The following is a 25,102-nucleotide window of genomic DNA, read 5'->3' on the forward strand; positions in this document are numbered from 1 at the left end:
AACTGATGTCGTATTGTCATGTTGACTTTTTCAGCATGTCGTAGCTCCCTATCAGATCATCTTTGCTAATGTCAATCTTAAAACAAATATCTCCACAACAGGATGCTGTTTTTTTTTTCCACACCTCACAGTTTTCCCAAAGCTAATCTAAAAGGTGCCTATAAACCTCGGGACTCCATGCTGGGAGTGTGAATACCATATTGTTGCTCGTTTATCACAATAGTTTCATTATTCAAAGAGTAATGGCAGACTGTGACTCCAGCTTTCAAGTGTTTTGCTTTCATTAGGTTTTCATAATAATAATAATGTGAAAACTAAACCGCTTTGTGTTTTTCAACAGAAGACGTCGGATCAGTTTTTTTTTTTATCAGCGCCATTGTATCAGTGTGTGTTGTTTTCTTATAGATTCTGATCTCTTAAAAGTCATTTTCTGATGCTTCTGTTTGCAGTTTAGCTTGAGAAGTGTAACAGAGATTGGAGGCCTTTGTTTTGTTATATACTGTAGTTATTTGTTACACAAATTAGAGATTCAAGATCTCCTTTTTTAACAAGTTTCTTTCCAGTTGATAAAAAAATACGAGAGCTTTGGAATATCATAAGAGATCACATCTGCAGTCTGTGAAAACATATGGTTTTCAGCCCCCTCGACGCTCTCGGAAAGCGTTTATTTTAAGATCAGGATCATTTCATAAACTTCAATTTTACCTTCGGTTTTAAACAAAACCGACGTAACGCAACACTGTCGGTGAAACACAACCTTTAAAACTTCATTAAGAATTGATGTGAAGGTTTTCTTCAGGGACACAAAACATGTTGGGCCACTTTTGCAAAAAAGCAATCACAGATCTGTCAAACAAAGCCCCTGTCATGCTTTGTCTTTGCCTCCCTGTCTTTCTCTCTCTCTCTCTCCTAAGCTTTCCACGAGGTGTGTTGCTGTGTCTGGATCAGCTTGCTATGTGGGGGGAAGGGAGCAAAAGGCTTGTACAACTAATTCAGCTCATGAAAGACTTATGCAGCAAGAGCAGCTGTCTTCCATTGTCAGCCTGCAGATTTCCAGCGTGCCTCATTTCGCCTCTCAATGCGTGAGTAGCAAGAGAGCCGGGGAGGGGAGAACAGAGAGGAAACAAACCAAAGTAAGATGAAAAGAATAAAAGTGGGAAAAGAGGCAGAGAGAGCAAATATCAAGACTTTCATTGCTCTAACGCTGTGTAGGCCTACTTCTGCTATTTAAAACCATGGTGGGTGTACGGTCGGACCATGGTCTAATAATAAACCATGAGTCTATTCAGACCCAGTGTGCAGTATGCAGACAGATAAAAAGGGCTCTGCTGTGGTGAGAGGGGAGAGAGAGGGCATATGAGGGGTAAGAGGGGGAGTGGGTGGGGGTTGGGGGGGGTGGTGGTGGGGGGGGGGGTAAAGAACTGCCTGAGATTAGGAGAAGAGGGAGGGAGGGAGGGTTGAACAGTGTTATGAATGGATAGAGTCTTTAACCCCCCAACACACTGAATAGTTTGTCACAGGCTGCTGCGGCTGTATGTGGAATGAGAGGAGCTGGCTGAGAGCTCTTGGATTCCTGAATCCTTGAGGCATGTGGTCTGATTAGCAGAACAAAACCCACACAGTGGGGAGGAGCAGACGTGGCTTCCCCCCCCCCTCCCCTCCCCGCCCCCCCTCAACTGGAATTTTTCTACCAGTCAGGGAAGAGGTGGCTCGAAGTTTGTACTGACTTGCTACGGTTATAAAAGAGTTTGCAGGCTATGTTTGGGGATTTCTCTCTTGTTTCTCAAGGCTTTGTCGCTGAACTGTCTCTATTGTTTTGGCCATGTGAAAAGATTTTCCTCCCTTAATTCTGTGCTCATGGTAGGTCAGTCCTTTAAATTTTTGGTGCACATGTTTAAAATAATATCAAAATAGCTTTAACCATTAAACACTTCACACTAAAAAAAAACTGTTGTCCAACAGCTTAACAGCTTGTGAAAGGTTTTTTAGTCTTAACAAAGAGGAAGTTAACAGCAAGGCAGTGTTTGAGCAAGCGTGATTATAGAGAGGATTATGTTTCTTGCCCTCCCCCCCTAATACGTTTCTGAGGGGATTGTTTGCAGCCAGTGAGATGTTAAATAGAACAGGTTTGGTAAATCACTAATGTTTCTGTTGAGAAATTTCACCTTATTGCACCATGGCTTGTTTTCAGTTTACAGCTATATGTTGTTTTCATATGGGACTTGATGGAAAATTAAGGTTCCCAAAGAATTTTCTGAATACATGTTTGCAGAGTCTTATTGCCACCCTGCTGTGAGAAGGTGCCACTTTGAGCTTTTGAACTTGATATTTTTGTCACGGCATCTTGTCACTTGAGTTTTTCTGGTCAATGAAATTTCAAAAAATGTACTGTCACCAGTACATCCCCACTATCAAGTTATTTGCTTACTAAAATTCAGTAAGAACAATGAAATAATGGCAAAAATAAAGATAGTTTTGCTTACTTATTTGCCCACACTCTCGTGTTCTTTTTGGGGCATAGCTTTAAATAAAATAACCATCTGTGCAATAATGTGAACTAGGTAACAAATGGACAAATCCTTTTGTCTTGGTTGAGAAATAAAGAATGAGAGGACATCTGAACTTAAACAAAGGACATCTTGTAAAAGGATACCGTATGAAATGTTCTCCCTGTGCGCACAGATGTACAGAAACAGTTTGACTGGGAAATGTAGTTTTTTTTTGTCAGAACCTATGCTAGGTCACTGGTTTAATGTAAAAGTCTGCTGCTGCCACAGCCTACATGGGTCATTATACTTGGTCCACAAAGTAATTTTTGTTTTTTTGCTGACCAAAAGACATGCTGCACATAACAAACTAGTCAGATTCTTGACATGATGCTGCGAACCAGCTCCCACCGTGTGATTATCTGTAATTGGCCTAAAAATACCACTTGACTGGTTGTGTAGCCTTTAGGGAAAACAAGCATACACATCTGTGTGTGTGGTGTGTTCAACTGTTTCAGTTTTAGGTACTTGTGATGCAATTTCACTGGAGTGTCTCTTATTAGATACTGGACAGGACAGACTGAAGTGAAAGTGCCCCCCAGTGTATTCTGAATAAAGGAGAGGATGATGATTTATTTTTCTCTGTGAAACCTGGAGGATCTTGACTGGATAGCCATTCATTAATGAACGTGACATCCCACGCTATGATCGTGTTTCCTCACTTTGAATCGATCCTACAGCTTGAAATCCATTGAGATTTCTTTGAGATGATTTATCATCTTTTTGTCGCTAAAAAAAAACAATATTTTATCACAGACACAATAATGCACTGGTGACACAAGAGTTTTACTGTTTTTATGTTTTTTAGGAGTCAACTTCGTTAAAAAAATGCTTTAATGAAAAATAAAACATATGCTATCCTCTTGTGTATGTAAGATATTCGTGTCATTGCAGTCAGTTTTAGTGGCACCTCCTGTAGCACACAACTAGGCTTCTTGTCATTTCACACTCAGTTAAACCCTCACAGAGGTAGACAACTGAACAAACAGACATAATGGCTAATCCATTTTCTTATCTGTCAGATGGTGTTGTTTGGGGGGGCAGTGTTAGTTCTGCTGTTTTCTGGTTGAGGAGGTTTTCAGGGCTTATCCCGCTTGTTACATTTTGCTGGATGTCAAAAAGACTGTCTGCCAAAAATAGAGCATCAGTCCACATTTCAGCATGAGAAATTGGAGAAGCAAGTTAGATCATGTGCGTGCCCTGCACTGCGCTCCGTCTTGCCCAAGAGCCAAATTTGAGGTCAACCTCGAGAGCAAAGCTTTTATACGAGCTTTTCTTTAATCCAGTGACTATCGTGCCCATTCGAAAACGTAATTGAATATCAGTTTAAGCACAAATAACTGCCTTTTTGTATATTAAAAAAGAATTTAACAACATAGAGGTCTTTAGCTGTCTTTTGTGAGAAGTATGCATTTGAGGTTTGCTGCGTTATGTCTGTGCATGCAAGTGTGCATGCATGCTTCCAAGCATGGAAGTACAGATCTGAGATGAAAGGATTTTCTTTCCCATTCTAATCCACACAGACAGCTAGGCCCTTGTGATTATTCCCGCCCCCTTCTCTCCACTCATCTCTTTGAATGCAGGGCCTTTCTAATTCACCCTAAAAGGGGTTTCAAAAGGGGATTATACCACTGATAGAAATTAAAGGGAGAACACGTCCGTCCTTTGGGACCAATGTCAAACATTCATGAGACGATGGATATTTGCACAATATATGGGCTTGTATTTAGAGCAGTCGTAACCGGTTTGCATATAGCGGTGCTGGTGTGCTGTAAAAACCACAATGTAAAAACCACTGATATAATGGTTAAGTTATTTGTAAATTTGTTGATCCATGACATCCAGACAGCAGCACCAGAGCATACGACTATATTTAATTTTATAGATCTACAAGACTACACTAAATACTAGATGTTCTGTTATTCAAATTAAACAAATTGTATTTTTTTCAAACAAAGATACTTCATCATTGTTATAATCCAGAAAGTGACTTTTAATTGACTTGCTCTAAGAGTATCATTAAAGTTGACAATTATGAAGAGAAACTACATTCCAGTCAATTTGAAAATAATTTTAAATTACCATAAATTAGGATGTCATTAGGGTATAAAAGCCAGACATTACCAGTATTTCATTAAAGTGAGGGGAAAAAAATGTAGGCAGAGTGCTTTATTCAAGGCTTATTCCTTTTGTTCAGCCATATTTGCCTTAGATTTACTTATTCAGCAAAGCATGAGTCTCATGAGAGTATTACACTGAAGGTCCTCATGTTGAACATGTTGGAGGGGGGGGCGAGTGTTTTAAGAATGAGGTGAAACATCTTGTGGCTCACTGACCTCGGCCTCAGTCCAATAACTTAATGCCCCATCACCACTGAATCCCTGAAATCCTCAACCCGATCTAATGTTTTTTTTTTTTAAAGAGAAATAAATAGATAAATAAACCATATATGCATTAAGTGCATAAACACTGTCGGATTGTACGATTTCCCCCTCCCATAACTGAAGTTTTGCTATACTGCCAAATCCTTTCAAACTCGATGACATGGAACTGTTTGACTTTGGCATCAAGGAGTCTGTCACTGTTTACATAACATTTTAAATTTATGCTGCTGGCAGAGGCTCTTTGACCAAGGCCAGACTTGGCCCATGATGGGCCGAAAGTATTAAAATAACAATATAGAGTTATGATTAAGTTATTGTCAGCAGAACGACCATATAAAGCAGCGCTAGACTGCAGATGAGTCAGCCAAACATTAACATTAACTTGGGGAAATATTTAACGCAGAATAAGAATCATAATAGACACGGCTTAGCTAAGTGCAGTCTGTTTGAAGTTTTCTAAGCTATTAATGGACTAAATGTTAAAAAATATCAGAATTGACACATTGTACCTGATACATTTTCTGCAGCTTTACCCTTTTATTCCTCCTCTTTGTGCCACAAATCAAGTCTCGCTAATATTGCAGACTCTCAATCCAGACGTTTGATCTTTTTGTCCCATAAATTGCTTACATTTGCATGATTTACTGCATTAAAAGCCTTAAATGCCATAAGTGATAAATGTAGGTTGTTCTCCGCTTACACCTCTCCTCAAAAATTGGTTGTGTGCCAATGGTTTTTATAGTCTCCAGTGTATGAAGGTTTGATTTTCTCATGCTGTTTCCTTTCCTTAAACAAGAGTACCACATGCATCAAAGTCACCTCTGCCACAGCAGCCGTCCTCTTATGAATGCTGATGCTCAATGGAGACTGCATCAGTGTCCTTGAATACAGAAGCATTGCATTATCTATTGTAAGCTGAGAAAGAGTCACCTGTCAAAACAGTGTTCATCCTATCTCGCTGTGTTTTTCTCCCATCCCTGTTCCAGACCCGTTTGGTCAGCACTCCTGTCAGTTGGTTGTTATTTATTTCAGTTCCTATGATGTGGGTAAAAGTGCATAGTGCTGCTGGAAATAATTAAGATAACATAATCTCGCAAAGAAAAACATTTAAGAACCCAGGTGGATATTATTTGTCAGAATCCCCATTGGCCAACACTTTAGCAACTATTATTATTCCCTGTTTAACGCTCACATTCATACCGAAAGGCATTTTATTTTCCCCAATCCACCCAAAATTAATGTCTTTGGACTAAGAGGAAACCAGAACCACCTGCAAGAAACACATGCAAAGACAGAGGAAACATGCAAGCTCCACACTGAAAACGGTGGTGCTTTTAGCTATGAGTGTTTGTCCACGTGAAGACCGAAACCACAGCCCCCTCGTTCATTTCAATGGGACCAGTGTGTCATTGCAGTGCGGGTGCCAATGTAGAGGGCTCAGAGTTGAACCTAGCTCAGCTTTTGCCCCAACACAATGCAACGTCATTCGTCAATGTGCTCGTTTTGACCCGTTAAATATGTACACGTGCACATTCCTACTCTGGAACGTGAACGGCATAATTCTACCGTTTACCTCACAATCATTGAGATGGAGGATAAAGTAAAATTATTGTTTCAACCTTCAAAATATGTGGATGTATCAATCAAACTGGCCTTCCAGATGGTGTTGCACCCACTTAACCAATGAGCTACTGCAACACCATGTTGCTATTACCAAAGTGATCAGTCTGCATCAACAATGTTTTTACAGTGTTCAATACAAACCTGACAAGAGTCATTTCTCTAAAACCTGCATTAACTGATTTTTTTTTTTTTTGGCCACTTGGATGCAGCGGAAACAAGTTGGGAACACAACACTGTCGTGTAATCACTTAAGTTGATATAGCGAATTTATTAGCAAACACAAACACATCCAGCAGTTACGGAGCAACATTATCATCATTTGGAGTCGTGTTTCTGTCCACCTGGTGAATGTAAGTCCAATATTCACCCTCCTTTAGCTGGTTTTAACCTCTATCAACTCCTTGAGGGAAATAGCTGGCTCTTTAGCTACTAAATGCTCCTTTATGTTCACCGGCTAGTCTACTAACTGTGTCTGTTTGCTGGTTGGTGCTGAGCAGGTAGTGTACAGTGGGTTTTAGAGCTTTTTCTCTGAAAACAGCTGCCTGCTGCGTCCGAAAATGTTACTATGAGAGCGCTGAGAAGCTCCGTAAAGCTGAGGGAAGCTGCAGAGTCGCTGATAATTCTCTGTGGGTTCATCACCACGAGCAAAGCCTCTCATATTACACGTTGTTATTTCATACATTATTATAAAAAGTACTGATTATACCTGTTTATAAATGGCTACTGGTTGTATTTTGGCAGATTACATAATTAGATTATTAGCTAGATACATTATTCTTCTTCTTTTTCTTCTTCTCATTAGCTAGATATAGACTGTAGGAAAACTGCATGCGTGGACGCGGACCATTTTTGGATTATATCTGCACCTTTAGATCTTGTTGTAACAGTGAAATCATTGTGGAATGTAAATAAATCAACTAGACAGGCTTGCATTCTGCCGGGATACTGTTTTTGTCTCCAAGTACTTCGCTGGTGCACAGATGGGCTGAAGGGTGGATGGTCTGGCATGTTAAGAATGGATATTATTTCCCTCTAACTTGATATGCAGGGCAAGCTTCCTGAATTAGTGGTGCATGTAGTTGTTGTTGTGCTGAGTTGACTTTCCACCCTCCACCCGAAGAATGAACAATTACCCGAGTATGCACTGTTGTTTTCTCTGATAGTTAAACAGTCCTGAGCGCAGTTCCTCCCCTGCACCAAACTATTTCCAAATATCCCACAAGGATTGTAGGGTGTTTGTGTTGTAGCAAAGGGGGGAGAGGATGTGTGAGCGGATCAATAAAGGTGAAGTTAATATGGAAATGAGCTCCTCTTTGTAGTGGAGGCTGGGGAGTTGTTTAGTCCTTGGCGATGAGCTGAGCTCGCACATTAAATTATGTTTCGTAAGTGCGGGCCTCTCTGTCCATCTGGAAAACTAAATTATATTTAATCATATCCATTAGGTTTATGTATCCCTTGAAGGGAGACATTTTGCTGTTAAATGCATTCACTCAAGTCATATGTCACAATTATTACAGTATTTTCTTATTGTTGATATTATAGCCGAATATATCACTATTATATTACTCTAGAGGTCCAGGCAATTTGGTTATTGCTTGAAAATGGGACATTTAATATACCTTAAAAAATATGGTGCAAGAATCCACAGGCTACATGACCTTCAGTCAAACCACAGCTCTCTTTCATCTTGATTTGGATATTTATGGAGATGTAGTCAAGGTGAATGTCAAATGTGTTATCTCACTGTATTTTATTGGATTTTACTCGACCATATTCATATATACATTCTGTTAGATGTGCTGTTGTTAGCTTCAGGGCTCGACTGTTCCCCGCGGAGATCAAGAGTAGCAACAACCATAAGTGATGTGTCAGCTGAGGTTTTTTGAAGAATTTCTAACGTATACTGTAAGTTTATTTATTCCAATCTCATCCCAACTCTAGTATTTGGTATGAATTATTAAGCTCCAAAGAGGCGAAGTGTTGGGAATAAAAAAAAAACCTTAAAATGGAAAAAAGGTAATAAAATGTAGCATTAAAAATACCTCTTTACCTTCTATTCAAGACAGTCTAAAATGTTATTTCTTAATTACATTTCCTTATTTTGTTACTTAATTACATCATCAGAAATAATAATTAAATATCTAGATATTTGAAAAGTGATCAGTCACATCATTAAGGCAAGGAATTTATCTTTAACTAACAGTACAGGATGCTGACCCCCCTCCCTCTTAAGACTGTCAGTTTGACAGTAAGTCCCCAGGATAAATAAACATGGAGGTATCATCTGTGTTTATGGATAGCAGCTGCTGACGGGGAGGAGGGAGGAGGAGGAGGGGGGGGGGGGGGGACTACAATGACTGCACTGACTGTTTATTTTTATCAGGGCATTAGCAGATTAGGCACTCAAACTAACAAGGTCATCAAACTCTGATGGCTGAGAGCAGCAGACCTCTGCTAAGCGGCTGGCAGAGAGAGGGGAGATTTGGTGCGTTATAGTGGGTTTCACTTTACTCCCGCTCCCTCGACATCACCGCAGTCTGACTTATTAGTGCTTTTAATGATGTGAAGGGCACAGAGATATAATTTGTTTAGAGATTCACCACCAGCGGCTGCAGCAGCCGTGCGGATGGCTCACTGTATTGTGCTGACACGTCGCCACATGTCCTTTTGATTAAGCAAGTGTCTTAGGGACATTTGAGGGTTCAATCTGCCTTTGTTGTTATGCCAAAGTGCATCCACTGAGTAGTTTGAAACCGTTTCCAACAGCTCTTAGATTGATTTGATACTTGCTAAAGTAGATCTATTCCCAGGTCAGCCTGTTGTGGCATGCTTTTCACTCCTTCTCACATAACTCCCTGGATTATACTCAAGTCACTTCAAGACTATAATTATCAAAACAAGTCATAGAATCGCTGCGTGGATCAGAAAATAAACAGTGGTGTAACTTACCGTGCTGCGCTCTTCCTGTGACCTGCCATTTCAACAATTTTTTCCCCTTCACCAGTAAGGGTGTTGAAATGTCATATGACGCTAGCAACAGCGTTCATTGCCCCAAGGTGTATTAAGGTGTAAAAGTCTACAGGGCTTTGAGGCTGTAGTCCAGGAACTACTGGCACTCAGTAATAGTGCACATCACCGTCCATTAAGATAGACATGGTTCAATAGGAGCTCTGTGAGACAGCCAGCAGTAGAGGTCAATCAGAGTAGCAAGTCCTAGTTAAAGTAGCAGCATGAGGGACAGCATGGTGAGTGCAGTTCAAGCACTATACTATCTGCAGAACAGAGCACAGCGCACTCCTACACATATTTCTACTCCTACAGCTACAGCCTTACCGACTAAACCTTTATCGTTTGCTTTTCTATCCGAACACTTGAAATCTCTATTCCTTTTTTTTTTTTTTCTCAGTTGGCAACCCTAGAATGGATTTTGAGAGGAAAAAACAAGGGTTTCTGAAAGTAAATATTAGTGTCCATCAAAACATTTACGGTCCACCATGTTGTCAACTTCAAGTTAATATATCATCCGATGCTGTAATTTCGATGTCACACAAGTTCCCACAATGTGGCATCCACATTGGAAATAACAATGCTACTGGTATGTTGCACTAAGAATGATCATCTATGTTTCCTGTGTTATTGCGTGCCGTGTCAGTTCAAGTAACACAAAACAATAGAAAGTAATTTGGTATCGTTTTTTTTTTTATTTTAGGATTTAGGATCTTAGGACTGTCTGTCTAATGTTTGGAGAAGGCACCACCCATAGAAGAGCGTCAACACGAGGGAAACAGACTAACAGAGAACATCTATAAATAGTTTGAGGTTAGGGGCTCTAGGGAAATCTCACAGCCTGAATAACAACTTGTATCCTTGTATAATATGTGGGACCAGTAAGATGTCTTTTGTTACTTAGCTGATAAGGTTTCTGGATAGTGTAGTAGGATCGTGTATTTTTTTGCTCAGTACAAGCTGCTTTGGGCTTTTCAATTCAGGAAGGTAGGTACCTGCAACTGGAGTTTTGGTCATGGCTGTCAACACGATGGTGGGTTATACACATTCAATACACTACTCTAGTTTGCTCGAATTTCTTTTCAGCCTCATCTCACAAGCACATATTTGGTTTGAAGCCTCACACTTGTAAGGAGTCAAAGAGGGAATCATTGGTATTTGGGTGGGAATCTAGGTGGCTGGGATGTTGATGACAGCCTCTCAGTTTGTTGTCAAGTTTCCCTTTGCTGTGAGATAAGATTTATGACTATGGAGAGGGCTGGCGAGAGAGAGAAATCCTGGTAGGCTCAGCTTAGCTTATCTGGATTTCTGCTCCCAGCACAGCCTCTCTCCCTGTCGGACGCAAGTGGGTGACCTTGACAAGAATGTGGCTTATTGTTGTAATAGATACTGTTGTTGTCGACTGACCTATGGTCAGAGTGGGAGGATGAGGAATGGGAGAAAGGGAAAAGGGGGAGAGAATCGCCAAGAGAACTCCAGTAGAATCAGCATCTAGATAGGATTAAGTTCAAATCTGCTACAGCTGACACATTACATTACATTTACAGTTATAATAGGAAAAATCTTGCTGTTATTCAGCGTTGCTCTACAATACTACTTTAGTCGTATTATCGTATGTTATTAAGAACATCCAGCCACTAACCACAAACAGCGAAACCACAGACAATCTTATGAACCAACCATGCAAAGAAAATAGTTTTGTTCCTGTTAATGGAGTACAGATACAGAACAAGCAGGCAGTTTCAACGTGTTTTATCTGCAGTTAAATATAAATGGATGTTCAGGTTGTCTGCTTCTATGGTGGAGAGCTTTTTAGTCTACATGATACCCAAACAGCCCAACCCAATGCACTTCTAACCCAACCCCCCACCCTGTCATTTAACAAACAATACCAGGCGTAGGCTCAAAGCACAGCCGGCTGATGCAGGGAGAGGAAAGGAAGGAATTAGGTTGACAAGGTCAAGCTTGAACCAAGACAAGAGAAAAGTGTATCAAACCACCTGCTTAGCGTAAGCCAGTCAAGCAGCCGGGCAGCCAGCTCGCCAGCCAGATCTATGATGCGGTTAAAAAAAATTATGTCAGAAATGTAGGTTATCTTTCCCGTTCTCATTTGTTTTGACGAAAGCCATCTAGTGTAGAGATAATTAGAGCTGCGACGATTAGTCAACTGACAGAAAATTAATCACCAACCGTTTCGATAATAGATTAATCGTTTCAAGTCGTTTAAAAGAAAAAATATCTAAATTCTCGGATTCAAGCTTCTCAAATTGGAATATTTTCCATTAATGTAGACATCTATGATAGTAAACTGAATATCTCGCGGTTGTGGACTGTTTGTCGGGACACAAGAAGACATTCGAGGACGTCATCTTGTATTTAGGGAAACGGTGACCAACATTTTACTCCATTTTTCTCCATTTCAACTAATTGGGAAAATAATCAACAGATTAATTGACAATGAAAATTATTGTTAGTTGCATCCCTAGAGACTCATTCCCTCTTCCCATCTGCCTGTTATCCTATCTTGGGTTTAGAGCTTTATTAGATATTATAATAATGAGCAGAAAAGATAAGGTAAGTTTACACAATATACAGAGGAGGACTTAACTTATATTTAGCTTTACATCTGCTTATTAGACATTTGAAGTGGTTCAGTTGGTTGTTTCATGACCAATAGGTGATCTAAGAGTGTAATATTTAGTATAGTAACTAAATACACCTCTTTGAGTTAGTAAATTGCATGTACAGTCAATATTACATCAGTTTATTCTCTTATAGTCTATAGTGTTTGTTGCAATTGCAGTTATTTGCCTATTTGGCTTTGAAGGCATTTAATAAATGTGTGAATGGAGCACGTTTAATCTAAAATACGTGTTAAGTTGCTCATTCATACTCAATATGTTGTATAATACACACAAAAAGCAGTAAAAGCAAATTCAGTTTTTGTTTACAACTTAGCGTTTTACATTTTACTTAAAGTTAATTGCTGTGATCCTGGCAAGCATTCAGAGAGGTTGCAAACAAATCCCACATTTCTTGTATTGATCCAGTTTTCTTCTGCAGTTTGACAGTAGTAGTATTAAAAAAGGAGAAGGTTTTTTTTTTTTTTTTTCCCTCCTCTGTGTGGCTTTGTTTTACTGGGCAAATTAGGCCACTGCTTCACAAGTGAGCAAATTGGTAAGCTCCACTTATCTTGGCTCAGTCCTCTACCCTGCGGTCCCTTGTGCCTTCTGTCTTTTTATATCACTTTTACTTCCCATCATGATGCTGGTAGCTGTAGGAGCCGTCTCTTGACTAATGTATGTTGTTCTTTCATCAGCGAGTGCAGATGTCTCCACAGGTAAAGCCTCTCATGCTCTCTGAAGAGATTTCTCTTTGACAAAACTTTGTGTACCTTTTTTTTTTTTTGCTTCAGTATAATCAAAGGCCTCGGCGAAGCAGTAGCTCTGATTTGCATTGCGGTATACAGATACAGTGTGTCATACTAAAAATGTATTAAATTTGACTACTACTGGAATTTATAGCAATTGTGAAAGCATTACTCGGCTTTGTAACAGTTGAGCTGTAATTCACACCTGCTGCTGAGGGCTGTGAGATGAAAGTTTACTCATCGCTGTTACATTTACAGACATTTTTCATGTTTATGTCACATCTTTCACTGCTCTATTTCTGAACTTCTCGTGTGTGTTGCATCAGCTGTAATGTGAAGTGTCAAAATGAGGGCCTCAGTGCCGGGATGACTCAAAGCTGTATGTTCTGGAGGCATTTAGAAATTACATTTTAGGTAAAAAGTTGAGTTTTATAGGCTTTTATGTTTAAAAAAAAAAAAAAAAAAGTTTTACATCAGTTCTAACTTTATTCAAGCTCCCAGAGTCTGTTATATAAAAAAGGTGCTATTTATATGCAAGGAAAAAGGCCTATGATGTGAAGGAGTCATATGGCAAACGGCTTCTTTTGTCAGACAATAGCTTTTTAGAGTGAGATCCTGGCTTACTCATTATGGCTCCAAAGAGATTGTGGGTCATGGGTGACCGCCTTCATCACAGCTTAGTTTCCTTTCTGTATTATTGATGTGTGGTTATGCTTTCCTGAAAACACAATTAGCAGCTAAAACTGAGAAGAGTTGCCTAGAAACCGAGTACCTTTTGCCAGCTGGTGGTCTACAATAGATGTCAGGTGTTCCTGTTTGCATTTTCTCATTGAGTTTCTGTGATTACGCCGTGCTTCAAAGAGAACGACAGTGTGGTTTTAGTAAAGGAATTAGGCTATTGTGCCGTGTTTGAAAACAACGGGGGTAGGTTTTCACAACTTGAAAGGGAATCCATACACATTTTAGTAATGAAATTAGACGAGGCTCATGCATTTGTTTTCAATTGTGGCTTAATTCTAATAACCATGTTACTTTAATGCCTTCGATAATAGAGCTCGTTTTTTAAGAAGCTTTCCGATGATGTGATGGTATGCTGATAATCACACTCTGCGTTGCAATTGTCTGGACAAGTTAGAATTTAAAAGGCTGCTGTTCTTAAATTCATTATGTGAATTCAACAACGCAGCACAGATTACAAGTCGTCGTTAGTTATGACAGTCAAATATAAAAGGGGCTTGGATCACTTTTTCTTAACTGGGTGTCAGTGGTGCTGAAAGAGGCACCAAGCAGAGCCAGCAAGAAGTGTAATCTCCTGTGGCCTTCGACCTCAGTAACTCACCAAAGATGTTCACAGGGCTCGCCCCTGGAGCCAAAAAGAATTACATAATTGGAGCAGGAACACTGAACTCAACTAATAGCACTTTAGCATGGACTCCTTTTTTTACTTAATAATGGCCCCTTTCTGTCAGGAAGAATGACATTTTCTCTTTTCAAGACAGATGTTTTTCTTTCTTTGATGTTAAAAACGGTGTTGGATTTCCCGTGCTTTATTGAGCTGGAAAGCCTATACTGTTCAATGGTCAAACAATAAACTAGGGCCAATTTAGATCAATTATAGCCCTTTCAGACAAGGGCGGGGAACCTCTAGAGTCGCCATTTGATTAGATTTTCATTCATGATTCAATTACTGGACTTTTTTTTTTTTTATTTAGATTTTTTTTTCCTTTCTGTTTGACAGGATTCACAATAACATAGTAATTTGTTTCAATGCGCAACAAAAAGTGTCATGGAAAATGATTCACTTTCATTATCACTTATTAGCACAAGAGAGAAGTGCTAACAAGCAGGTTGAGTTAACAACATGCTCCAGTGCCCTCAAGGTAGCTGACTTGTGTTAGCTTAATGCTACATATGGCGTGCTTGTTATTGTTGTGCATTATTTACATTTTACAGTCCTGTTTGTTTAATATTTATCAGCCTCCCACATAGTTAATTACCTAACATAATTTTTCTCTTGACATTCAGTACTCTACATTTTAAACTAAATATTTCACATTTAATACTAGTTACTCTTTTGTATCATGCATGCTCTTCAGTAAAAAGAGACTTTATTCATAAAGTCCTGTTTTAAGTTTCAGAGTAAAAAGATTTATTGTAATGTTTAGTTTTCCCACCACTGTTTCAGAACAAAAACACAAGATAAACCTACATTTGCAGTCAGTTTGAATGACCCAGTGTGTGCTATCTGACTTGACTTAAAGACTTAAAGACACTTGCTAGCCTAGCAACATTAAGACTACAAACCATACAAACCATACAACCCATAATGCAACACTCCGTGTAGGAGTCTGTTCTGCACCAGTATTTTATCCATTCAAAAAGAATATCTGATGTTGTGACCACGTAATTGTCTAGACAACCCCACTTTTTCAGATGTATTTCCAGGAAAAAAAACCTGTCTTATATTCAATACGGTAAACTTTTCAAATGCATCTATTCTCGTAGTAGTCTGTTCTTCATAGCTTGTATAGTCTAAATGTCTCTTTATTCCAGTGTTGTCATTAAGAGGCCGACTGTGCCTCGGTCGGCATTCGGAGAGGCAGGTCATTCTTTCTGTCAAGCCTGAGCAAATAACTCATGTCCCATCATATGAGCCGCTCACTCAGCGGCGAAGCGGGTGATCAGCTTCACTCTGCGGTGGGCGTGATGTGATTGCGTTAGCGTGCTAATGCGGTAACCGCGGCAGCCCTAGTGAGCACACAAACTATTGAGTAAATATGTGAGAAAGAGAAACTGCTTATGATGCTTATTTTATTGCTGATACCAACAAAAGCAGAAAAAAGCACCGGTGGGGTAAAACGCTATGGTTTAGCAGTGATGTGTATGAAACTACTGTTGCAGACATGAATCTCTGTGACCTGTGACAACCGTCTTGTATGAGTGGACAAACCATAACAAGAGTATTCGTTACTCAACGTCAGACATAAGGTTTTTGTACTAAAGGGATCGTAGATTCTAGCAGGTCAACATAAAGACCCATAAGGATTTTAGGACATTATATCTGTTACATGTAGCCTTGTATTGTCAAGAAATTACAGCTTTTAAAAGTTGAAAAAGGTGATTTTTTTTTTTTTAAATCAAGTGTATAATATATTTTAACTTGTTTGGGCACTCTAATGGTTTACTCTCACTGGTTTAGTCTCATGGCCCTCTGAGATTTTCTTTTGTTCATTATTTTTTTTTACTGCTCTGTATTTGTGAAGCATGATTTGCAAGCTTGTCTTCGGATGTCAAAGGCAATAGAGCAAATGAACTCCCAAACCGGACCAAATTAAATAGCAAAACGTATAATTGAGGTTATTGTTTGTGACATTAATGGTGATTTCTTTATTTTTACACATTTCTCTGTTTTAGAACGTTTGACAGATGTCTGTTCAAACATTTTAATGAGTCTATTGCACATTAAAATAAGTCTGGTGTACAATGAAAGATTCTAAACATAATTTGGTCAACGGTATTACGGCCCCACGCTGCCCACACCAGTACAGCCAAAACAGGTGTCTCACTATGACACTGCAATCTAATCCTTTCGTAATCCTCGCCCAAGCTCAGCGCTCAGTTTCTTAATCCCAACACTAATAAACAAGTTAAAGCTGAAGTTAATATGTCCAGTAAAAAGTGCATCCGTCTGCCACAGGCAAGTTATTGTGTGATCACTAGAAATCCAGGAAGAGTTCCCCCTCTGTCAGCACTATGAGGTATGCTCAACACCAGTCCAAGATTCATAGGATTTTTGTGAGCGAGTTAAACAATATTCTCGTCAGTGTGGGTTTCTCAAGGAGCTGCCATGGGGTTTCAGTTAAGAAAAGGTTTGCGTGACACTCGAGCATTGTGGTTTGAAGGGGGAGAGATTTAAAAATCCGTCTGTAAAGTCTTGCAAGGAGGGAAGAAATCATGGAATTTGGCAGCGGCTGAGCATCGGGTAGAGCCTTGTGTAATCTGACAAGTTGTGTAGTTGTGGTTTTTTCGAAAAACCTCGGACAAGACGTCAGGCATTTTACTGTGTGGGTTTACATTCTGCAGCCTCGGAGTGAAAGTCCTTTTGTTCACTCATCATTGACAGAAATTGGAAATAGAGCGCCATTGTTCATGAACATTGTAAACTGGTCCCGTTTCTGTTGTGATTCTGTTCTAATTATTTTGTACCATTACAGTGAGCGGTTCTTTCGTCGTGCAGAGACACTCAGCTGGCTCGTCACTTTTATTTGTGACAATCAAGACTAAATAATTCAGCTGTCTTTTTAGCTTGCTCGGATACAGGATTTAAGTGGGAAAACATAAAGTCAAAAGTTCACCCAAGGCAAGGAAATTATTAACCTAAGGATCTGTGAAAAAGCTTTGCTGAGAATCACCTTTATTTAGTGTTTTTAAAAGAAGAATCACTGACAAATTAGGCTGAAAAGGGATTCCTTGAACTTTATTCTGCCTTGACACTCGACCTGTTCTTTTCCTGAATTCATCCAAATGTCATTGGTCTCGTGTTGTTTTTAAATTGGGGCTTAAAACTCATCATCTGATTGTTACAAATGCACTTTCTCATGAGAACGACTATAAATCGGCTCTTGAAATGTGTTTAGGCTACAGTCACTCTCTAACTTGTGTGCGTGTGTGTGTGTGTGTGTGTGTGAGAAAGAAAATGACTAAAGGAAAGAAATTGAAGGCTGGCTGGGCAGCGGTTTGTTCGGGGCTTACCTCAAGCACACGCCCCATGAGTGCCAGCCCAAACAGTGTTCGTCAATGATATTCTTGTTCAAATTTGGTGTTTTGTGGTCGGTCTGAAAAACAAACCTGAAGGTAGTTGGCTAAAATGTTCTCAACAGAGTCGACTGTCAGCACCACTACTTAATTGATAAATGCCAGCCACTACCAGCTAGCCAAAAAAAAAAGGATAATATGAATCTAATATGAACCCACTAGTCAACTAAGCAATTTAATTAAGGACAGGAGGCTCTATTCAGGCCACTGTTATGTTGCCTAACCTTGGTGACTAATATACCCAAAATGTCAATTCCCAAAATGTCCACACAAACAGTTTGAGGAGTTGAGTCAATTTAGAGGGGGCTCTCCATGACCCTATTTGCACCTTTCACCATGTGCTGTCACTCTGAAGGAGGCTTCGTTGCCCAGGAACAGTGTGTGGTGACAGCTCGGGTGATTACCTGTCCTGTCTCATTCACTCAGCCGGCCTGCAGCTTGGCCACATCATGCATCAGAAACTGACACACAGTGATTAGGATGTCATTAGGCCTGACTCTCTGTCGCTCTTTGCACACATTAATTTACCATTCCTCTGAGCACCAGGAGAAATTGGCTGTACACGCTCATTTCAGTAAACCATGAAATATGAAGCCTCTGTGATGACAAGTCTTGAGCTAATATTAAATTTCATCAGGGACTAATGTTTGGTTTTCTAAGCGTTCAGTCCTTCGCAGATTCAGATTTCTCATTCAGTGATTTATCTGAAATGGCTCATATAGCATAATTCATGGCGGCATTGCTTTTCCAATGATTAGGTTTATAAATCATAATCAATCATGACATTTTTGATTAATGTCAAATAATGGGATTACTTAAAATCCCATTGAAAACATACTGTTTATCTTGAGAAAATTATATTCAGAGTATGGAATCAAATATTATAAAGTGCATCCTAAACGGAGAGACAGCAGAACAAAAAAGTAGTATTTTGAATTCTAATCTTTCTTACCCATCTCCCTGCCAATATTTGTGTTTATAGTTGGTAGGTGAGTTTAGCAATCCTTTGCAACACTTACTATGCGCAGCATATGGAAGACTAGTAAAGTATGACTTAGTCTTGCAAGATTTCCATCACGAACCCCCAAAAAGACTGGATGGAGGCCTAGAAGGGTGAGCAAATAAACGCAATGGATTGACGCAACAAAGAAATAATATATACTATCTAAATTTAACAGTAACAGAGCATCTGGTGGTCTTTTGCAAGCGAACTCCCCCATCTCCTCTTAATTCATGTCAGCTCAACTGTCTCATACCTATTAAAAAATAATTATTGAAGAGCCTACAGCCATGCCAGCGGCTCTGTAAAGCTTACAGCTTAGCTAAATACTAACACTAGCATGTCAACGTGCTCACTGCTAACATGCTGATGTTTAGTAAGTATAATGTTTACCATGTTCACAGTCTTAGTTTAGCGTGTTAGCATGCTAACAATAGCTAATTAGCACCAAACAATGTGTACAGCAGATTCTGATGGGAATGTAATTAGTTTTGCAGATATTTGGTCAAAAACAAAGCATTGGCCACATTGAAATTAGGATTTCACCAGGGAACCATGAATGTCTGTACTACACTTTGTGCCAGTACATCAAATAGATGCTAGAGGAAATGTCAGGGGAGCACCAAAGTGATTAGGATTCATCCTTTTGGCACTATGGAGGTACAAACGGAGGTACCAAATTTCATGGCAGTAGAGCTATGCTGCTAACATGGCTAAAAATTGAGCAGTAACTTGGACATCTGCAGTGATAAATAGTTTTAGTTCTACACATCACTCTCAGTTTGGAACAGTAAGTAGATTAGAGCAATTATTTACAGGGTGTACCGCCTTATAATCCAATGTGTCAATTGTTATTTCATCTGAGTTTCTTCTAAGTCTAATTGGATCCAGCATTGGCAGCATATTCCCAAGCACTGAGTGGTTTATGCCCAATTAATAAATGTGTGGTGTTGGCTGCAGCGTGGCATTCCTCCTGCAGTTCAGTACTAATGATTTGGAGCGCTTTAATGTTGACTGCCTTGAATAAAGAGCACTAAGCCTGGTGTCACTGTGGCCCTTAAATCACCATCAGTCTTCCTCTGTCTCTCTCTCTTTTTTTTTTTCCGCCTACACACTTTTCTACCTCCAGTTCTCTCTCTCTCGCGCGAGCCTCCCGTCAGTTGTTCTCATCGTCTCCCTGCCTTCCTGTCCTTTTCATTTTCGTTTTTCCACGTAGGCCCACTGCCTCTTCATCGCTGTCACAGTGTGTCAGAACAGGTGGAATCAATTACTGACCCTCAACAGCTCGCTCCCTTACCACAACTAGCTCTTTAATTGAGGGAATTAATGAGTGATCAGTCCGTGAGATGATTTGGTGTCACGGATCTCACTGTGTGTGTGTGTGCGAGGGAGGATAGCTGGGGGAGGGATTGTTTGACCTGCCCCGCATAACTAATTCTGTCCTTCCACACAGGCAGTCAAAGCAGTTCACACGTCCCTCCCTGCATTCCCTTCGTTCCAGTCACCTCTAAGGTTGAGGAAAGACACAATAGTATGTTACAACATCGGCATCACCCTTTTCACTGATGAAGATTGCCCTTAAGGGCCGCGGACATACCACAATGTCTTCCATGCGCTCAGCACTTTTGTTCACTTCCGCTCTGAGTGGCTTATCTTAACATCTGCTCTGTATGTGTTTACACAGTGGTTCTGAAGTGTCTCATGTGTTTCTCTCTCTCTCTCTCTCTCTCTCTCAACCCCCACTTCTTTCTTTCAGATGGAATCTCCTGTCTCCACGCCAGCCCCTCCCCCCCTCCACCTCCTGGCCACAGTAGGCAACAGTGAGATTGCCTCGCCGTGTGAGCAGATAATGGTGCGTACGCGCTCGGTGGCGGTGAACACATCCGATGTGGCCCTGGCTACCGAACCTGAGTGCTTGGGGCCCTGCGAGCCCGGTACCAGTGTCAATCTCGAAGGCATTGTTTGGCAGGAAACTGAAGACGGTAAGTGAAGAGGTTTAACAGACTTAAGTTAATCTCCTCCCTGTGAAACAAATGAATCCTGAATTTTGGGCGTATATGTTACAAGTATAAGTTACAAAGATATGAAATTGATTTATACAGGAAGTGTGGTTGCAAAGAAGTTTTGTTTTTTAAGGCTTCAGTGAGGCCTCTGTCACTTAAAAAAAATGTAATCTTGCTGTCATTACCATACATATTCTGCCTGTTATAATTAGGGGTGTAATGGTACGTGTATGGCAGCGCACCACTTAGCTGTAACATGCTCATGGATGTATGCTAGCCGGATTAGCCAAGGTAGCCTGGTTACCCCGGTTACCCTGTAGTGTTGTTAGTGGTTTGGTCTCTCTGACTGATATATTATTATATATAGACTATTAATACTGAAACATCAGTGTGTCAGCAGCATATTACTGTTGTAGCTGCTGGAGGTAGAGATAGTTTCAACTACTTTATATACAGTTAGACCATAAATCAGCCTAAAACAGCTGTCAGCAGGTCCTCGCAAGAAACAGAAAGGTTGTTTTCCTTTTTCCACTGCAGCACAACTAAACTGTTTCAGTAATAGTTACAGCCAATGAACCATTGTTGGATGTTTGTATTTCTTAAAATAAAAAGACCAAGATGTTATTTTCTACCTTTCTTTTTTTCTGCTGTACCGAAAACGTACCGAACCGTGAATCTCGCGTACCGTTCCACCCCTAGTTAAAATGTAATTGGATATGCCCTGACTGCCTCAACTGGTGGTGCTACTAATGCGTGCTTTAACACCACACATGCTGCATAATATTGCCAACAAGCATAGTAGTTGGCAGGCAGTTCTTAGGTGGCCTTGAATTGTTTTTTTGCTCGGGAGTACGCAGACGGGAGTTTGTTGCACAGAGATATCTGCTCTCAACAACAACATGCCTCATAACACAAAGCACTTTTTTTTTTTTTTTTGCAAGCCTGCCAGTTGGGAATAGAGTTGGCTCCTCTCCTGCAGTGCAGTCTGACTGAAATCTTAGACGCTTTCAGTTTTCCTCCCTTTGATGGAAACCACATTCAGCTTATTTAATTTTAAGATGTATCACTAGCACTATCAGGTTCTGCTGGGTCTGAATAACTGCCCTCTTTTTCTGTCGTACATGTAGAATAATGCAAACACCTAATCTTCAAAGCAGTTCGCACTCAGTTGCTCTGTGGACATGCTGAGTACAAATCGCCCACACATCCACAGTGCTGCTTGTTGGTTCACTTGGAGGCACCAAACAGAATAGGTCCCTGCCTCATCAACATTCCCAAAGCACAGTCCCTTCTATTGAGTGGCTTTTTCTCCACCCCTCTCTCCCTCTTTTTGATTTTTGCTCCAGCCTTGGGCTGTGTCTGATTCTTCTCTCTATTGCAGCTCTTTTCTGTTACCAAGCATCCAGCCAGTCACCCCTTGACTCTGTTTCCAAGCAAACTGGGAGAGAGGGAGTGCAAGGCAGGGGGTTGGGGCAGGAGGGAAGATAGACAAGGCTACTTCTGTTAGTGACACAAACATGGCTCAGAGCCAACAGCAGTACTATGTTTGTGCTCCCTCATTCTCTGCCTCCCACAGAGTGATTGACCCTCCCCCTCGCCCTGCCCCCTTCCCTTTCCCGTCCAAGTCTGTCCTTTGCCTGCACTCACTCTCTCGACGCTGCTATTTTGGCTGAAAGAGGTAGTGGTTTGGCCTGATGGAACTGTGTTTTCGCCTGATTCTACTCTCTCTGGCTCAGTGGGGAGGAGGCTGGTGGGAGCTTTTGAGTGGTTTTAAAAGTGGTATGGTAGAGATGGAAGGTAATGTGTGTTGGGTGTGTGTTGAGAGGGGGGTGGGGGGGTAGGCACTCTGCAGGTGTAGCCCACAGGTTGTTATGGCCATCAGAACTGTTCAGACCAGTAGGGTTTCCAAAATCCAACCCACCTTCGCTCTCTTTGAAGCCTGTTTTTTTTTTTTATCTCCGACAAAAACCTGTATCAGGTAGACACCGCCGGTGTCGAAACATGTGCTACAGAATGAAAAGATGTATTTGATAACAGCAACTATGAAGTGGCCCTTAGTTGTCTGTTATATGTTTTTCCCTGTTGTGTTGCACAGTGTAGTCCAGTATGGCTTTCTGCCTTTTATGAATGCTGTTTGAAGAAAAGGCAGCTTGTTCATTGCTGACACAATCAGTTATAGTTTAGTGTGTAAAGAGAAAGATTGCTGTAGCTGAATTACATGCAGCTGCTGAAACCTTCCTGGATGTGTAATTACCAGTTTTAGGCGTCATAAACAGCCATCAGTGTATCCGTGCTTCTGAGATGTACAATTGAACCTCGACTGTATAAGAGGGCATTTCTCAGTAGCCTCCATTGTGTTACATTTTGCACATTAACCCTCTGGGGTCTGAGCCTTTTTCTATTTATTACTGGTGCCTCGACTCTCTTAATATATAAACATTAGTAAAAATTCAGTACTGTAAGTTACAAGCAAGTAATTGATGCCATTTTTTCAACACAACATGGGCTATTTGATTATGTATTCTGCAGTGATATCACATGACATGATAAAATGTCCAAGAGGTCAAAAGAAAAAGTAAAACAGAATTTGAATTTCTCAACATTTTATCAATTTACCATAAAAAGTCAACTATGTGCAAATGATCACTATCTTTGCATTTGTAGCCTGGCGTCTTGGGTAAAAAAACAAACAAACAAAAAAAGTCTCAATTGCACAGAAAAACAAAACTATTTACATTTTTATCACAACTGTCCATATTCGTTTCTTGGTAATTTTTTACAACAAACAACTATGTGCAAATGTTTACTGTCTTCATATTTATAGACCAAGGCCTCAGATGGGAAAAGAAACAATAAATAAATAAAACTTCTATTCATAAAGTCTCTATTACACAGAAAAACAAAACTATTTACATTTTAATCAAAGCTGTCCATATTCATTTCATGGTGTGTTTTTATGGGTTTTTGTTTTTTTTTTAAATGGGAAAACAACATTTTTGCCACTCACATCACTTCCACCAAGCTGATCTTGCTGTTTCTCAATTTCTGCTCAGTAATAAAATGTTTTCAAACAGAATAAAATACCAAACGGAATAAAAACACACATTTCACTATATGCGTAATGTGCTCATGCTCCAGTGGTCACACGGAGGTAGGGACATCTTTACGTTGCTCAATAAACTTAAGATAACTATCATGACACATTATTTACTCTCTGTAGGTAGCTTCCATGTTTCAGTAGATTTCTAAATTCTCAGCATAGATGTCTCCAATCATGTTTGTAAATTTCCAATATGTCATTTTGCAACTGTCATTGGTTCAGCTCTTTGCACAGTTCAGCACCCAATAATGGCTGCCAGCAATCTCATCCACCAAAACAGTAAAGAGTTGTTTGTACAGTCGATATTAGATAAATAAGTACATAAAACATAAAATTATCGCTTCTCTGAAGTGTCAAAAAATAACACATTGGTTTCTTGATGGATTATCAAGCCCCTGGATGGATTATAAGAAAAAGTGACAGCTCGTTGTAACCGCTGAGTGGTGCACTGCAGGACGGTTTTTAAAGTAAGTCGCTACATACATCCGTTACAGAGATATTATTAAAAGTAACAAGTGCTTTTGCAATCGTAGACGACTGATAAGACCCCAGAGGGTTTAACAACACAAAGACATGTATTCCTTCTATCATTTTAATGGTACTAGCCCCTTAACAACCCACTGGCTAGTTTTAAAATGAAAGAGACCCAGATGCTGCTTATACCAAACTACACTGCCATTCTGCTGCTTTTCCCCTAAGAGACCTATGAAAGCAGACTTCTCTCATTGTGGGGCAACTGAACAAATGAGAACCAAATGAGGAAATCAAGCAAATCCAGACAGAGTACCAGGGAAGAGCAACAAACAGAGGCCCCAAAGACATAGCAGAGGAATCCTGATTAGCAGTGAAGTTGAGCAGTCCCCCACTTCTCTGCATGACAAGTCTCATACAGAGCTGTTTAGGCATGCACTCTGTGTGTGTGTGTGTGTGTGTGTGTGTGTGTGTGTGTGTGTGTGTGTGTGTGTGTGTGTGCGTTTCATTTAGCATGCCAACCAACAGCTGCTTCATCACCTCGGCCTTTCAGCCATGTGGGAGTAAATGAACAACAGGCTCCCAGTAATTGTCTGTGCCTCACCCGCCTCACCAGAGTGCCAGAGAAAGAAACAGATGAGGAGGAAGCAAGCGACACTTAACAACATGCGATCACAGAAGCTGGACCTTTGGTCATAGCAGACACGAATCTTGGCTGATGAGGCCAAATAAATTTTTCATCATGTGTAATTTGAGCACAGATGTAGCAGCCCTTTCAGCTGAA

General features: G+C 40.3%; 1 protein-coding gene across 2 annotated transcripts in view; it reads left to right on the plus strand.

The window, feature by feature from the left end:
- Positions 1-25,102, plus strand: part of LOC121895035 (zinc finger protein 609-like) — a 79,523-nt gene that overhangs the window by 34,548 nt on the left and 19,873 nt on the right. For both annotated transcript variants that reach the window (XM_042407835.1, XM_042407844.1), the window contains exon 3: positions 20,501-20,726. In XM_042407835.1, coding sequence (XP_042263769.1) covers positions 20,501-20,726 — 226 coding nt within the window. The remainder of the gene's footprint in view (positions 1-20,500; positions 20,727-25,102) is intronic.

Source organism: Thunnus maccoyii, chromosome 1, assembly GCF_910596095.1.
Source record: "Thunnus maccoyii chromosome 1, fThuMac1.1, whole genome shotgun sequence".
Lineage (NCBI taxonomy): Eukaryota > Metazoa > Chordata > Actinopteri > Scombriformes > Scombridae > Thunnus > Thunnus maccoyii.